Source organism: Bos mutus, chromosome 3 (assembly GCF_027580195.1).
Source record: "Bos mutus isolate GX-2022 chromosome 3, NWIPB_WYAK_1.1, whole genome shotgun sequence".
Classification (NCBI taxonomy): Eukaryota; Metazoa; Chordata; class Mammalia; order Artiodactyla; family Bovidae; genus Bos; species Bos mutus.
Genome location: NC_091619.1, coordinates 90,871,111 through 90,886,825, shown reverse-complemented (window position 1 = coordinate 90,886,825; position 15,715 = coordinate 90,871,111). Strand labels below are relative to the sequence as shown.

The 15,715-nt window shown below is 55.4% G+C and overlaps 1 protein-coding gene across 12 annotated transcripts in view; it reads right to left on the bottom strand.

Annotated features, from left to right (window-relative positions):
* The window catches only part of LRP8 (LDL receptor related protein 8), an 80,110-nt gene that overhangs the window by 25,320 nt on the left and 39,075 nt on the right, over positions 1–15,715 (bottom strand). For 2 of the 12 annotated variants that reach the window (XM_070368020.1, XM_070368024.1), the window contains exons 4-9: positions 10,630–10,758; positions 6,617–7,000; positions 5,571–5,693; positions 4,652–4,774; positions 1,419–1,538; positions 1,218–1,343 (exon numbers count right to left, since the gene is read on the bottom strand). In XM_070368020.1, coding sequence (XP_070224121.1) covers positions 1,218–1,343; positions 1,419–1,538; positions 4,652–4,774; positions 5,571–5,693; positions 6,617–7,000; positions 10,630–10,758 — 1,005 coding nt within the window. Of the gene's footprint in view, positions 1–1,217; positions 1,344–1,418; positions 1,539–2,690; positions 2,730–4,651; positions 4,775–5,570; positions 5,694–6,616; positions 7,001–10,629; positions 10,759–15,715 lie in introns of all 12 variants that reach the window. The other 10 variants (XM_070368022.1, XM_070368027.1, XM_070368030.1 and 7 more) reach the window with 8 other exon arrangements.

The following is a 15,715-nucleotide window of genomic DNA, read 5'->3' as shown; positions in this document are numbered from 1 at the left end:
TGAGATGTCTAAACAGTTTTGTTAAATTTAACATGTCCAAATTAATCCAATATTCTCCCAAACCTTCTTTTACCATCTTTCCCAATGCCTTAAATAGCAATCCCATTTTTTCGTTTGGTTAAAAACCTCATGGTCATCTTTGACTCCTTTTTTCAGTTTCACATCCTACATTCAATTCATAAGAAAATCCTGTTGCTTCAAAATAAATCCTGACCTTGAAAATATATTCATATTGTCTACTTTTCATTTTCTCCATGCAACACCCTGGTTTAATCCACCATCACCTCTCTCCGGGCTGACTGCAATGACCTCTGCAGCAGTTACCCAGCTTCCTCCCCTGTCCCTGACGGTCTATTCTCAACACAGCGGCTAGAGGGAGCTGGTTAAAATGGAAGGCACCCTGTCTCTTTACTCTGAACCCACCAAAGCTTCTTTCCCCCGGACTGATGGTGAGAGTCAGCCCTTATAATAGTCAAGATGGCCTTTATGATCTGCCCCAAGTCACCTTGTGGGCTTCATCTCCTCCTATTCTCTTTGCTCCAGCTGCACTGGCTTCCTCTTTGTTATCTCAACACGGCAGGCATGCTGCTATTTTTGGTTCCTGCAGGTCATGCATGGCTCACTCCTTCTCCTTCAGGTCTTTATGCAAATGTCACCTTCTCAGTGAGGGCTTTCCTGACAGCTCTCATTTAAAATCGTAAGCCATTGCCCCCTTGGACTTCTCTACTTTATATTTCTCCTGAACCCTAATTACTGTCTGCCATGCACTGAATCTTAGTTTTTTGATTTCCTGTTTCACCTACTAGAGTGTAAATCCTATAAGGACAGAGATTTGAATCTGTTTTGCTTACTGTTGAGTCTCTAGTGTCTACCACAATGTTAGGTGTTCAGTGTAAACAAATGAATAAAGTGAATTCCATCGGCTGACCTGATGATCACCGTCAGGTCTGCACGCAGCTCTTTGTGTGGGCTGCCTATGCCACTTGTGGCCAGCATGGTCCAGCTTATATCTGCCATGTGAGTGCAGTCTCTGGGTGGCTCTATGCATGGTCAGTGTTGTGTGCACGGTTGCACTGTGTGTGTGCTATATATTGCAACTTCCTATCTGAGTGTGTGAGGGGGTATGTGTGCACACCTACTCCTCGCATTAAGCACGCTGCTTCCTGGACTTGCTCAGAGCTGCTCCCCTGCCCCCACCTTGTAGTGTCCATACTGACCAACGGCCTTGCAGTTCTTGGTCAGTGTGTCCATCTCGTAGCCAGGGTGGCACTCGCATTTAAAGTAGCCCTTGTAATTGACACAGATCTGGCTGCAGGCATCTGGGTCCTCGCACTCATCGATGTCTGTGGGGAGGAGCAGAGGTCAGAACCAGCAGGAGGAACTGCCTCTGCTTGAGGGGCTGGGGTGGGGGTGCTCACCGCCACAGGTCTTCTGGTCCAGGAGCTGGTAGCCCGCAGGGCACGTGCACTCAAAGCCAATCTTAAGGTCAGTGCAGATGTGGGAACAGCCGCCATTGTTGTGCAGACACTCGTTCAGGCCTAGAGAGGGACATGGGCTCCTGAGGGTCCAGGAATTGAGACTGGGGTGGGGGCGGGACATGGATGGGCCTGGAGTTGAAGCAGAGATTCAGGGCAGCCTCAGCCTCCCTCAGAGCCTCATCGAGCCACAGCCTCGTCAGCCAGGTGACTGGGCAAGAGGAGGCTGAGAGAGGGTCCTTGCTTAAGGCCAGACACACAGACAGGACAGGGTGGAACCAGAACTCGGGTCCTTTGCCTCCCAGGCCAGGACTCTGTCCATCACCAGCCTGGAGGCAGCCAGGCTGCCTAAGGTCTTTCCTTTCACAAACACGTTTCTTACATCTCCTTCCTCATGACCTCAGTAAGCATGTGCCATGTCCAACCGTCAAGTACCTTAAGAATCCCCTGTGAAATGCCCTTGCTTAACCACCTCCAGTCTCGGGAAGCCCACTTCCCCCTGAGGCAGCTGGTGCCATGCAGGGTTGGCCAGAGTCCAATGGCTCCCTCAGAATTTCCTTAAAGCACTGATTCCTGGTCCCCTGGCTTTCAGGTGTCTTTCTCTGGATGCACTCTTTCTGTCCATGTCCCTCTCTGGACGGGGCCCAGAGCTAGTCTGCCACCCAGAGGGGTCTGAACTACTACAAGGGCTGCCCTCTACTGAGCCTGTGGTTATTTAAGACTGCCAGGCCTCTATCTCCATGGCACTGTTGCTAAGTCAGTTCTCTCCCACTGTGAACTATGGTGGACTTTTTCCCCACTCCTCTCCTCTCAGCCCCTGTCCCTATTCCTACACTTGGTCACAAGTCTGGTCCCAAGATTACCGACTGCTGCAAGGGATGAAGGGATCTGGTTCCCCCATCCTCCACTCCCTCACCACGTCTGGCAGGGTCCTAGTGGAGGTCAGAGAGGCCGGGACCAAGGCTCACCAAGTTCTCACAGCATCTTCTGGGCTTTAGAATCACAGAAGGTTAACTCTTCAAGCCAGGGGAAGGTGCCGTGCCACCCTCTGCCCATTAGACCCCTGCCCCGCCACTCCAGCCAAGCCAAGCAGAGCTGTGCCGAGCCAGCCAGGGCCATGCACACAGCCAGTCTGAGCTTCCCACCCCAGGCCATGCATAGCTGTGGGTGCCCCCCACCCAGCCTGAGCCATGCTGGGGCAATATTCCCCTTTACCCCTGGGCCGCCTCCTGTTTCTCTGGGATGTTGGCAGAACTGAAAGAACAAGACCATGGCAACCCCATGACTGGCGGGCTGGGGATGACTCGGCCAGGCCCAACACTGGGAAGCCCCAGCACCTCGGGGTGGGCTGAGCCACAGTAGCTCTGGGGTGGTCTCTGGAGGGCACCACCTTCGGATCTTCCCATCACTCCCAGCCCTCCCTGATCTCTCCCATAGCACACTGCATACTGCTCCCTCAGCGCCATCCATTCACTTGTTCACCTGCTCACTCATGGCCTCAGTCACCATCACTCACTTCCTCCCCCTCCTTCTGCAGGAGCGGCAGTCCAACCACCGTATTTACTGAGCACTGGGTGGAGCAGGAGGTGCCAGATGGCTCTGATGGGGAAGGGGAGAGTGCCACGTGACTTAGGCTTCCATGAAAGACGAAGGCGCAGAGTCCTCCAGGGTTGAGGTGAGTCAGGGTCAGAGAACAGGTAGAGGGTCCCTCAGCCCTGGAGAGCCAGCATGGAGGCAGAAGAGGGGAGTCTGGGCCTTCCCAGTTTGATCTACCCTGGAGGTGAGTCTGCTGGGGCCTGTAGCAGAGGGAGGGAGGGAAAGTGGTCCAGAGAGGCCTGAGGAGCATTTGGGGTCCCCACGGAAGGAAGGGGCAGTGCCCCCAGCACTAGTGCCCACCTGCATGCACACATCTACATGCTCACACACCAGCTCACATGCACAGGCACATTCACACAGACATGGCAGCCACACAGAGACACACGATGCAACTCCCTTGCCTTCCTCCGAGAAGGAGTCATGGATACAGACACTGGTCTCTCACCAGCACAGAGACACAAACACATGCGTACATACGTCTCTTTGGAGTGTCATGCAAAAGACAAGAGAGAAGAGAGTTCAGCAGGTTAGTAGTCTCCGGTAGGGCGCCTAGGCTCAGATGTTCCTGCCGCCCTATCCTCTTTTCCATAACTTCCTTCTTCTGGGACTTTTCAGGGCAGAGCCTGGGGGGAGTCTGTCACCTGCAAGCTCAGACGAAGGCCGAGTGACCTTCTCCCAGCTTCTCTTCCTTCCTGAAATCAATTTCTTAATCTTCAAAAGGGGAAAAAGTGTTTTGTTTCAGGAAGCTCAAGGGAATGATCTGCTCTGAAGGCCCAGGAGGTGCTGGGTGGAAACGGGCCTGCCAGGAAGGTAGGGGAGGGAGGGTCTGGCCTAGGCTCTGTCCGCTCAGGGGTTCTCTGTCCAAGCCACTGACCTCAGAAATGAACCTTCCTAGAGCCCGCCCTGGGTTTCGGTGATGTCCGCCCACCTGCAGTCCAGACTCTCCCACTCCTTTTAGCTTGGAACCCGGCCTGACAGCTCTGGCCGTCAGGGCAACTGCCTCCTTGCATTCCTTGCTTGTGTCCAGCCTGTGAGTCTGGTCTCCCAGAAAGTTCCTCAGGGCACAGGACGGTGCCACCCTCTGCTGCTGGGTCTGCCCTATCCTTACCCAGGCCTGGCCTGAGCCCAGTGACCTTCATCTGGACCTCGTCTGGCCACCCGCTGGCTGTTCCCCGCCTCTTACAAGGCAGGGTCCCCTGCTGGGGGGCTGGAAGGCCTCAGAGGCCAGGGCCCTGGCTAGGACAGCAGGGCAGAAACAATGAGAAAGAGAGAAAGTTCCCGAGTGAGCACACACTCAGAGGTCTGAATCTGAAACAACTGAAGAGAGGCTGTGTTTACGAGAGGAAGCACAATTTCTGAGCATTCGGAAAGGAAAGGCCCTTAGATTAGCAGAAACACAGAACAAGAGGCCCCAAAGGCAAAGAGCCCCTTCTGAGACCACGGGACAGCACACGGGTCCAGAGAGAGGGTCAGAACAGCACATGTGCAGAGGGGTGGGTGAGGGCTGTGGCCTGAGGGCCGGGAGGGGGTGTGACAGGGCGGGGGTTAGTCCAACAGCCGGACAGAGACAGGTACTGTACCACACTCTTTCAGAGGCTCATCCGACCAGTCCCGGCAGTCCCTCTGAGCATCACACACTTTCCTGCCGTCCACGCACTCGCCACTCTTACACTGAAATCTGCGGGGACCCTCACATGTTGACTCTGTCGGGCCGGACAAGAGAGTGGACAGCACCTGTGAGACCTTAGGTAGGGAGGGTTGGGGTGGGCTGGGCCCATGGGAGTTGAGGAGAGCTCCAGACTCAGCCCCCACCGGCCTCCAGATGGTGGCCCAGGATTGACAGCTGAATACAGGGTTGGTGGGAGCTCTGTTCATAGAAGGACAGGACCTCAGGGATAACCAGGATCATGGAGGTGGGCAGGGTGTGGGGGTCTACATCTGAACTACCAGCATTAGGGACCTTGGAGGGAAATGCAGCCCCTCTACAGACACCCTGGGGGCTGCAGGGACCATCTCCTGAGGGGGCCTGTGCTCCAGGGGTCCTAAACTGGGGAGGCGACCTCACCGCCCAATCCTTGATCCATTTCTCCAGATGACCAGGGGTTCAGGGTCCCTACTCCTGCAGGGTGATGACAGAGAGCCACCTGAGAATTAAGGGGGCTCCCTGGGGAGCAGGACTCTGCCTCTGCCCGGTCCGGGAACCAGTTAGTGACCCTGCTTGTGGGTGCAGATGTAGACAAAGGGTGGGGGCTGGATCTCCTGCAGTGCCTTCACATCCCTTCCCCCAGGCCTCTTTCAGCTTTTGCAAAGTCCTTAAGGCTCCACGTCTAGTGCCATGCGGACCCGCACAGAGGGGGTCTGGGTGGTTTAGGGGCAAGTAATACTCTGGGGGAAGAGGCATCATAAGGACCAAGGGGTGGTGTCTCCTAACTCCACTCTCTCCAGGGAGCCAGGGGAAAGCTCAGGGGGTGCTGTCCCCTTGCCACTGACCACACTCACCCTGCAGGCAGCCAGTTTCGTCACTCCCATCTGGACAGTCCTGCTCCTGGTTACAGCGCTTGATGGCAGGCACACAAGTCCCATCCCCACACTGGAACTCGTCTCCACGGCAGGTGCCCAGCGCTGCCAGGGGAGGGTAAGCGGAGAGGGTCAGTGCCCTCAGGTGCTGGGACAGCTCTCCTCCCCCACCTCCAGCCCCACCTCCACTCCACGTCCACCCCCAGCAAGAAGAGAACCAGTGGCTGAGCTTGGGAGTCTTCGGAGGACACCTGGCCAAGGCACAAGATGGGGAGACTGAAGCTCAGAGAGGGGGAAGGCCTCACCCAGGGTCACACAGCACTCTGGCACGCAAAGCCAGGACTAAAACACAGGTCTCCTGTTTCCCTCTCTACCGTCTCTCCCCAGGGCCACCCCTCTGGAACAGGCACCTAAACGTCTTTGGAATCTCAGTGCTCGTTACTTAATGACCCCACCCTTTCAGCAAACCCTTCCTCAGTGCCCAGGATGTAGGGGTGGGGGGGGGGGCACAGATTACTAAGAGCCTCCCCTTCCTCTAAGAGCTCAAGGGTGCAGAGCAGGGCTGAAGGGCAAAGGAGATCATTGTGTGGATGTGTTGTAAGACAAGGTGGCCAGGAACCTGCAGGAGCTCAGGGGAACCCAGCCCAGCAGGGCCCATCAGAGGAATCTGGGAGAAGCCTTGAAGGATGAGCAGGCCCAGGAGGTAGGGAAGGGTCGAGTTGGGGCTCTTCTTTAGTGTACCAAGGTCTCTGGCATTGGAACCGGTGGGTGACTGCTTGGGCCAGGGAAGGCAGGGGTGGGAGGTATGACAGGGGCAGGGGCGCATCCCGGAGGGTCATAGGTGCCTGTGAAGACCCTGAGCTCCACAGCTTAGCAGCCATGTGACCACACACACTTCACGTTTCCCCAGTTCTGTCGCGCCCGTTAAACCAAGACTAGGGTCGGGGTAGGGCGAGAAGAGGCGGCCCCCTCCGCGGACGGCGGCGCACCCGCGGCCCTGGGCGATATGGGGGTGGGCGGGGGCTTACGGCAGTCGGCCTCGTCCGACTTGTCCTTGCAGTCGCGGTCACCGTCGCAGCGCCAGCCCAGGTGCACGCACTCGCCGCTGCGGCAGGCGAACTGGGCGGCGGCGGCGCAGGCGGCGGGCGCGGGCGTGGCCCGGGGGCCCGCGCGGCCGCACAGCTCGGCCGCCTCGTCCGAGCGGTCCTCGCAGTCGAACTGGCGGTCGCAGACCCAGCGCTCTGGGATGCAGGCGCCGCTGTCGCCGCTGCAGCGGAACTCGCGGGGCCCGCAGGCCGGGTCGGCGCAGCCGCGCTCGTCGCTGCCGTCGCCGCAGTCGTCGTCGCCGTCGCACACGAACACGGCGGCCAGGCACGAGCGGTTGCTGCACTGGAACTCGTGCGGGGCGCACACTGCGCGGGACAGAGAGCCGGTCGGCCCGCCGGACCCTATCCCCGGCGCCCCGGGCCCGCCGGTCCCGCTCCAGGGGCCCTGATCCTCACCCACCGGCCTGAATGAGCCCTGCTGGGGGCCCCAAATGTGGACGGCAAAGGGGGCCTCCAGTCGGGGTCCAACTAGGGTCATGCTGAACGACCCGGTGCAGCAGGCTCTCCTGCCTAGCCTCACTGGGAGCGGGAATTCCTGTCCTGCTGCCTGCAGGATGGTGGGACTGAGTCTCTAAAGCTGCAGAGTGTAAGCTGGCTTGAAGGCCTCTCCGATGTTCCCAGGAAATGATATGTAGCATGACACCGACCCTTCCAGGAACAAGGCCTCGACCTACTTCGTTACAACACAGCTCAGGGCCCACCCCGCTCCCTGGTTTGCTTGCACTATCCCCTCTAAGTCCCTTGGCCTGGCATCCAAGGCCACTGGCATGGAGCTACTGCTGTACCCCATCACCTCACTCCACTCACACCCTGCTTCACATCACACACTAGACCATTTGTACACTTTCCCACTTCCCCAGCCTTTGCCCAGGCTGTTTCATCTGCTGGGCACCCATCTCTTGCCTACCACTGTCTCTCTTTATCACAGTGATGAGTTCAAATCCTTCAAGGGTCCAAATTCTACCTCTTTCATAACACACTCGTGCTCCCCTGCTCGGGAAGTCTCCACACACCTCCACTCTTCTTCCAGGTGCCCTGCACAGCCTGCTCAGGTGTCCGGGTCTCGTGTCGTTCTGTGTCTGCCCCATGACCACAAACTGCAAAGGGGTGGGCTCTGAGATTGACCCACTTTTTCCTGAAGGTCCAGCACAGAGCTCCCTGCAGTGAGTGCGTGTGGTGTAGATGGAGGCTGGACCAGCCCAGGTGTGAGGAATAATTTAGGGATTCACAATCATTATGGGCACAGGTCACTGGCCCTGCCTAGGGCCCTGGGCTTCCCCTCCCTGGTGGGCTGCTCTGAGCTCAGAGGCTGGGACAGCCTTAGAGACCAGTAGCCCCACTACCAGTTTACAGATGGGGAAACTGAGGCCCAGGGAGAGGAGCAACATGCCCAGGGTCGCACAGTCAGTCCGCGGTGACGAGGGGTCCAGAACTCAGGTTTGGGGCTCTTACTTCCTACTCTGACTCCTCTGGGCTTTCCGGTTTTCTTCCCACCCTGGAGTTCAGGCTGTTTCTAGAGTAGCGACCTGGCTTCCTCCCTCCTTCATTCCTTATACAGAGGCCAAGAAGAGGCTGGAGCCCCAGGCCAGGCATGGATACAGAGGCTGCATATGCATGCATGCTAAGTCACTTCAGTCGTGTTGGACTCTGTGACCCAATAGACTGTAGCCCCCCAGGCTCCTGTGTCCATGGGATTCTCCAGGGAAGAATCCTGGAGTGGGTTGCCATGCCCTCCTTCTGGGGATCTTCCCCATTCAGGGATCAAACTCTCATCTTTTATGTCTTCTGCATTGGCAGAAGCACCACCACTAGCGCCACCTGGGAAGCCCCGTAACTTGGTGGTGGCAGCACCCCATCTTTCCACGTGGGGGCGCCAAGAGTCTGTTTTTACTTTCTGTTGGAAAACTGTCCTTTTTCATTGTTAGTGATCATAAAATAGAAGGATGCCTTCAGTTTCACAATGTAGGCAGCTCATGTCATGTGTTGCTGATGGCTCTATCAAGTTTCTGACAGATGAATTTTTTCCCCTTCTGGGCTTTTGGGATGTTGGGGCCTTGGTAGGAAATGCACACCCTACTCTGTGATGTCTGCCCCTCAAGATTAAGCTGATGCCTAGATTAGCCCTCCTCCTCCCTGTCTGGACAGGGAGGAGGACTCACTACGATCAGAGTTCTAGGAGGAAGAGCTGCTTCATCGTGAGCTTGCTCCAAGGTTTCGAAGCTGACAGCACCTTTAAGATCTACATCATCAGGCCTGTGTTCAGGGACCCCTCCCAGCATTCATGAATGGAAGAAGCTTTGAGGAATGAGAGAAGGGAGAATTCTTTTTCCTTTGCCTTGGTGATTGGGAGCTGAAGCAGAGAAGCCCAATAGGACCTTTGAACATGACTATTTTCTATAATTAACAGGGAACAGCCCTGCCACAACATGCCATGCTGCTGCTGCTAAGTCACTTCAGTCGTGTCTGACTCTGTGCGACCCCATGGACTGCAGCCCACCAGGCTTCTCCGTCCATGGGATTCTCCAGGCAAGAACACTGGATTGGGTTGCCATTTCCTTCTCCAATGCATGAAAGTGGAAAGTGAAAGTGAAGTCGCTCAGTCGTGTCTGACTCTTAGCGACCCCATGGACTGCAGCCTACCGGGCTCCTCCATACATGGGATTTTCAGGGCAACAGTACTGGAGTGGGGTGCCATTGCCTTCTGCCACAACATGCCATAGTTAGAGCTATTCCCACACCTGGAAATAGTGGCTGATAGCCTTGATGACTGCAGAAACATCTGATTTTCAGGAGGTATGGAGGGGAGAGGATTCTCACTGGCCAGTGAGGCCCCACAGAATTATCACAACTGCAGAAATGAGGCAGTGTACCACTGGGCTTTGCAACTGCTGGTTCCAGCCAGGATCTGCCCCATACCCAGACACTTCCAGCTTCAGAGATACCCAAATTCCAGAGACTTACATTCTTAGAGTGCTGTGACCTAGAAGCCCCCAGAGGAGGCAGCACTTCCCCCGGGCCAGGAAGGATGGGTAAGATACAAAGACAGAAGCTGGCAGAGTGAGCAGGGTGGGAGACAGTGGTGGACAAGTCCTTGGCAAAAGCCCCTGAGCGATCGCCCGGATCTCTGCCCAGCCTCACAGCCCAGTTCCAACAGCCAGTCTGTCTCCCCCATTCATCATGAGCTCCCAGAGAGAGGCCTATAGGATTCACCTTCTTGTCCCTTCCAGAGCCTGGCACACAGTAGGTGCCCATTGCATATGAGACATGCCCGGCCAGGCCGCCTTCCCCACTGGTCCAGGCCCTGCTGGCCTGCCCCCTGGGAAGGAGATAATCCTGTGTTTGAAGCCCACTGATGTGGAACTGCCCCAGTGACCACTTCCATCTGTCCCTATAGAAGCCTGTTGAGAATGCCTTCCTGCCCCGTGACATTGGTGCTCAGATCTGAGATTTCAGCAACAGTCCTCAGGAATCTGTTCCCTTCCCCCCCCAACACTGCTGTGTTCTCACCCAGGCCACCACCATCTCTCACTATGGCCCCCACTCTGGTCTCCTGCCCCTGCTCAGAGATCAGTGTAGACTTATGGAATGGATGAGCAGATGTCAGGCATGGTTAAAACACGCATGGACTTTGCTGTCCGGACCTGAAGTCGAATCCCACTCAGTCCCATCACTTAGCCGTGGGCATTTTTCCTCGCTTGTCTGAGCCTCAGTTTCCTCACCCACAAATGGGGATGATAATGGCTGCTCGTGAGGTGGTTGTGAGGATGAAAAAGAATGTCTCTTCAAAGTGCCCGGCCGTTACTAGTGTCCTGACCGTTCCCCTTTCCTCTCCACCTCCCAAGCCCCCTGCAGAATCTGGCCCTCCTTCCCCACAAGTGGCCACTGCTGCCCAAGGCTGCCTGACCGTGACCCTGGGGACCAGACCCTGGACTCACACGTGGCACATCCAGCCTCGTCCGCTCCGCTCTCGCAGTCCTTCTCCCCATCACAGCGCCACGAGGCTGGCACACACTTGTGGCTGGTGGGTCCGCAGCTCAGCTTCTCTGCAGGACACACCTGCTTGGCTGTGGAGAGAGACACAAGAGCATAGCTTAGCCAAGGGGGACATAGGGCACGGTGCCAGTGAGCCCTACTGCCCGACTCCAGCCACGTGGCCTGAAGCCTTCCTGTCTCAGTTTCTTCATCTGAGAAGTTCCTCTGCCCCTAAGACTTTTCTATTCATGTATTTACTTTTGGGTGGGCTGGGTCTTTGTTGCTGTGTGCGGGCTTTCTCTAGTTGTGGTGAGCAGGAGCTCCTCTCTAGTTGTGGTGTGCGAGTTTCTCACGGCAGTGGCTTTTCTTGCTGTGGAGCATGGGCTCTAGGGCTGTGTGGGCTTCAGTATTTGTGGCATGAGGGCTCAGCAGTTGTGGTTCTCAGGCTCTGGAGCATGGGCTCCATAGTTGCAGCACATGGGTTTAGTTGCTCTGCAGCAGGTAGAATCTTTCTGGACCAGGACTTGAGCCTGTGTCCCCCCCTGCATGGCAAGGTGGATTCTTAACCACTGAACCACCAGGAAAGTCCTACCCCTAAGACTTTCTGAATCCTACAGTTGACCCTGTCACTGCCCTGCTTAACACCCTCTCATGGCCCCCTGGTCCCTGGCCCTCAAGACCCTCTTCAGTTGAGCCAACCCCTCCACCTGCCTCACCGGCCTAACCTCCCACCCTTCCAAGCCTTTCCTTTAGGCTCCAGCAATATGGAGCCACCATGCCCTGCATGCTCCTCTGCCATTTCCAGCTGTGTGCCCTTGGGCAAGATACACCCTGTTTGGGTCTCAGTTTGCCTTCCAGATCAGTGACTCTGTGATCCGAACCTGCAGATGGGAAGGGCTCGCCACGGCCCCAAGAGCTCCCTCCAAGCCTGCCTCCCCCTGTTAATGTGCCGAGCACGCTGCTGAGAGCAGTCGCTGTGTGCCAGGGCCCAGCGGGACCACACAGCTATAATTACTGCAGCCACAATCAGAGACTGACTCAATCAGGGGCCCGAAGCTCCAGGGCTGATTCTCAATTTGGAAGAAAGAATGAGAACCCTGATCCAGCCTGGGGATGGCTCCCATCCCGAGCATCCCAGGACGACCCACGTGACAGACCCAGCCAAGGCAGAGACATCTCAGACCTCCGTGCTGGCTTCCTCACCTTGCCTTCCAGGGTGTACACGGGCCGAACCCAGTGGTCTCTAGGATGTGCCAGGCGCAGTGCTAGACTCTTCCATAGTACTCCAGCAAGGCATAGGTTACACTGGGGCCTCTAGCACGAAGGTCAAGGGCATGGGCTCTGGAGCTTGGCGGCCTGGGTTCAGCTCAGTCACTTGTTGGCCGTCTATCTTGGCCATCAATCCTTATCTCTGTGCCCATAAAGTGGGCATAATACTATTCCCAGTCCCACTGGACTGTTACAACAACTACATTAAAGTCTGTAAAGCAATTAGAATGCCCAGCCAGTGCTCACTCATGATACCTACTATCATTTGCCGCTCGTAGCAGCTTATCTATTCCCTCAGTGAGTATCCTGCTGTGTACCAGACATAGCACCCAGCGCCGGGTCCTACTCACAAAGTCGTGAAGATCTAGGGGAGGGTGCAGTCAGCTGTGTCTCATGCCAGAGGCTGAGAACAGTCTGTGGCACTCTGGAGGCAGTGGGTTCCTGGTACCTTACCCTCAGTTCTTCTCTCTAATCTCAGACCAGTTTCCCCAACCTCTTAGTTCCATAGCTGGGATGAAAGCCCACAAGAGATGGAGAGAAGGACACAGGCAAGATGAGTTGGGGGCAGGTGTCTGAGTCAAGACCCCAAGATGCTACTACACCATGGGAAAGGAGTACCTTGGACCTCTCAACTGTGGACCCCAAAGTTATCCCTAGGAACATATTTCATAAATATAAGGCAACCTGTTGGGAATACAGGATTCATGGGATTCATTTTACAGAAATTTCCCTTTACAAATACTGTCGGGCAGAGCCCTGGAAGCACTGATACTCAAAGACCCTTTACACAGGCTTCCTTGGGGAGGTGGTACAGGTGGTGAGGGGCCTGGGAGTCAGGGGAGGGGCCCAGAGCACCTCCATCACCCACACACTGCAGGAACTGAGAAAGTACTTCCTGCTCTGGGCCCAGCAGAACACGAGGGGGCTGCAGCGACCAGCATGTCCCAGATAAGGGGTGGGCTGGTGGGTGGTAGGTGCAGGTTCTTGGATCCTAGCTCACACTAGACTGAATCCAGCCTTCCAGGGCAGAGCCCAGGCATCTTAGCAACTCCACCCACCCCTGCGTGCCCTGGTGGTTCTCAGGCACCCCATTTGAGAACCCCTGGGTTACCATTCTGCAAATCCAAAAGATACAGGAGATTTCATGTCTTTTAAATCTGCTTCCAGAAAAGTGTTAGAGGAGGCGCTGTGTGTCTGCAAGCCCCTGACACAGAGGGGACAGAGGGATGAGGCAGCACCTGTGCGCCAGGCCTCAGGAAACAGATGCTCATGGGGAGTTGTTAGGGAGCCGTGGTTACTGAGTACCTACTGTGGGGCAGGCTACTTTATGCTGAGTTGATATTTTCCCATGTCATCCTGACCCTCTCCCTGCTACATAAGCAGGCCCTGCAGGCTGTGAGTGGAAACTCCAGGGGCACCAAAGATGGAGTTAGGGGCACCCCTAGAACAGAGCAGGACACTGGTCCTGCAGGTAAGCACTCCATTTTACAGATGAGGAAACCAAAGCTCAGAGAGACCCAGACCAAAGCTCAGAGTAACTGGCCCCAAATGCACAGCAGTGAGAGTCAGAGTCTACAGTCCTTTGACTAAACCCTGCCCTTTCCATCAAACCCCTCACTCTCCTATGGGTAGGGTAGTGGCCCAATCATCGTTGTTCGGTTGCTCAGTCGTGTCCAACTCTTTATGACACCATGGACTGCAGCATGCCAGACTTCCCTGTCCTTCACCATCTCCTGGAGTTTGTTCAAACTTATGTCCATTAAGTCAATGATGCCATCCAACCATCTCATCCTCTGTCATCCCCTTCTCCTCCTGCCTTCAATCTTCCCCAGCATTAGGGTCTTTTCCAATGAGTCAGCTCTTCACATCAGGTGGCCAAAGTATTGAAGCTTCAGCTTCAGCATCAGTCCTTCCAATGAATATTCACGGTTGATTTCCCTTAGGATTGACTGGTTTGATCTCATCGCAATCCAGGGGACTCTCAAGAGTCTTCTCCAGCACCACAGGTCAAAGCATCAATTCGTCAGCATTCAGCCTTTTTTATGGTTCAACTCTCACATCCATACATGACATGTATGACATCCATACATCATGGCCCAGAACCAACCCCAAACTCTCTGCTCAAAAGTCCAGGTGATTGAAACGGCCCTTGACCCATCTGTACCATCTCCGGGGGCCTGGTTCTGCATACCCCAGTGCAGCAGGCAGCTGCTTGAACTTTGAATGAATATTTATACAGTTAATTGCATAACCTTTCAGCAAGGACAATGATTAAACAATCCGTCTGCTTCCTTTCTTTATAATTAATAAGACATTTGCTGTGTCCCTAAATAGACAGCTCTAATTACAGGCTCTTGAGGATTCAGTAGTGCCTGACACCAGCCCTCCTACCCTCAAAGAGCCGAGGCACCTTCTTGGAATGTGGGGGACACAAGAGGCCTTGGAGGTCACACTGAGGAGCACTGGCTGGAGTGACAGGAGACAGAGGTCCAGAGAGGGGAAGCGACCTGCCCAGGGTACTGGACGCTGGGCATGACAACCGCTGTCTCTCCCGGAACCTCGCTGTCTCTGTTGTGATGCAGCTATTTCCCAAAGCAGGACACGGACCTCGCCCTCTGAGCTCCTGGGTCAGACCGCTCACTACTCAGCCCCGGAAGCTGCTCTGGGGAGTGTTGACGCGCAGCATCTCCTCAAGTGTGTGTGCTCAGTCGTGTCTAACTCTTTGAGACCCCATGGACTGTAACCCACCAGGCTCCTCTGTCCATGGGATTCTCCAGGCAAGAATACCAGACTGGATAGCCATTTCCTTCTCCAGGGGAATCTTCCTGACCCAGGGATCTGTGTCACTTGTGTCTCCTGAATTGCCAGGGAGGTAAATTACCACTGCACAATCTCTTCATGAAGTGAAGGCTATTATCACCTTCATTTTACAGATGGGGAGAGTGAAGCCCAGAGAGCATAAGTCGTTTGCTCAAAGTCTTGTGAAGAGCAGAGCTGCACATCTTCCCCAGGTCCCTCAACCCCAAACACTGTTAACTTATGGCACTTCACAATGCACGGGGGGAAGTAGGCCCCGATGGTCTCCTGGTGACCCTGGTGAGGGTCACTGCAGGGAGGAGGCTCACTGGGCCTTGGCTTAGGCAAGTCTGCAAGATGGGAGGTGGCTGTCTAATGCCCACTTTCAGGATAATTGAAGCTAGAGGCCCCAGGCAGCATAGCGCGGGAGATAGAGCGTGGGTTTGGCATCAGACAGAGTATGGGTTTGGACTCCACATCAAATTTACTAACATGAAGGTCCTTCAACAAGTCACTTAACCTCTCTGCACCCTGGCTCCCCTCACCGGCACATGGGGTTACATCATCTCCCAGAGCTGGTGGGTGTTTATATGAAGAAACATGGAAATCCCTATACAGAACCCGGAGCAAACTTGGAACTAAGCAAACAGTTGCCCTTGTTTTATTTCATGAAATGCAAAGGGCTGGGAGGGCCCAGGTGTCACCCCTGGGGATAGACATCACAGCTTATTAGAGTCCAGAGGCCCTCCATGATGCAGCCCCCACCATTGACCTGAACACTTCTCCTTCTCTCTCCATCTCTTTCGCTCTCTCGCTCTCTCTCTCAGAAACAGATGCCCCAGGGAATGCCTCTGGCTTGCTGTCCAAGTATCTCCAGGTTCTCAGGGGCAGGAATGAGGAGCCCCACTTCCTCAGACATCAGGAATCCTCCAAGTCACCAAGGGCCTGCCACTGTACTCCAGAGTGATCGCAGGCATTTAAAAA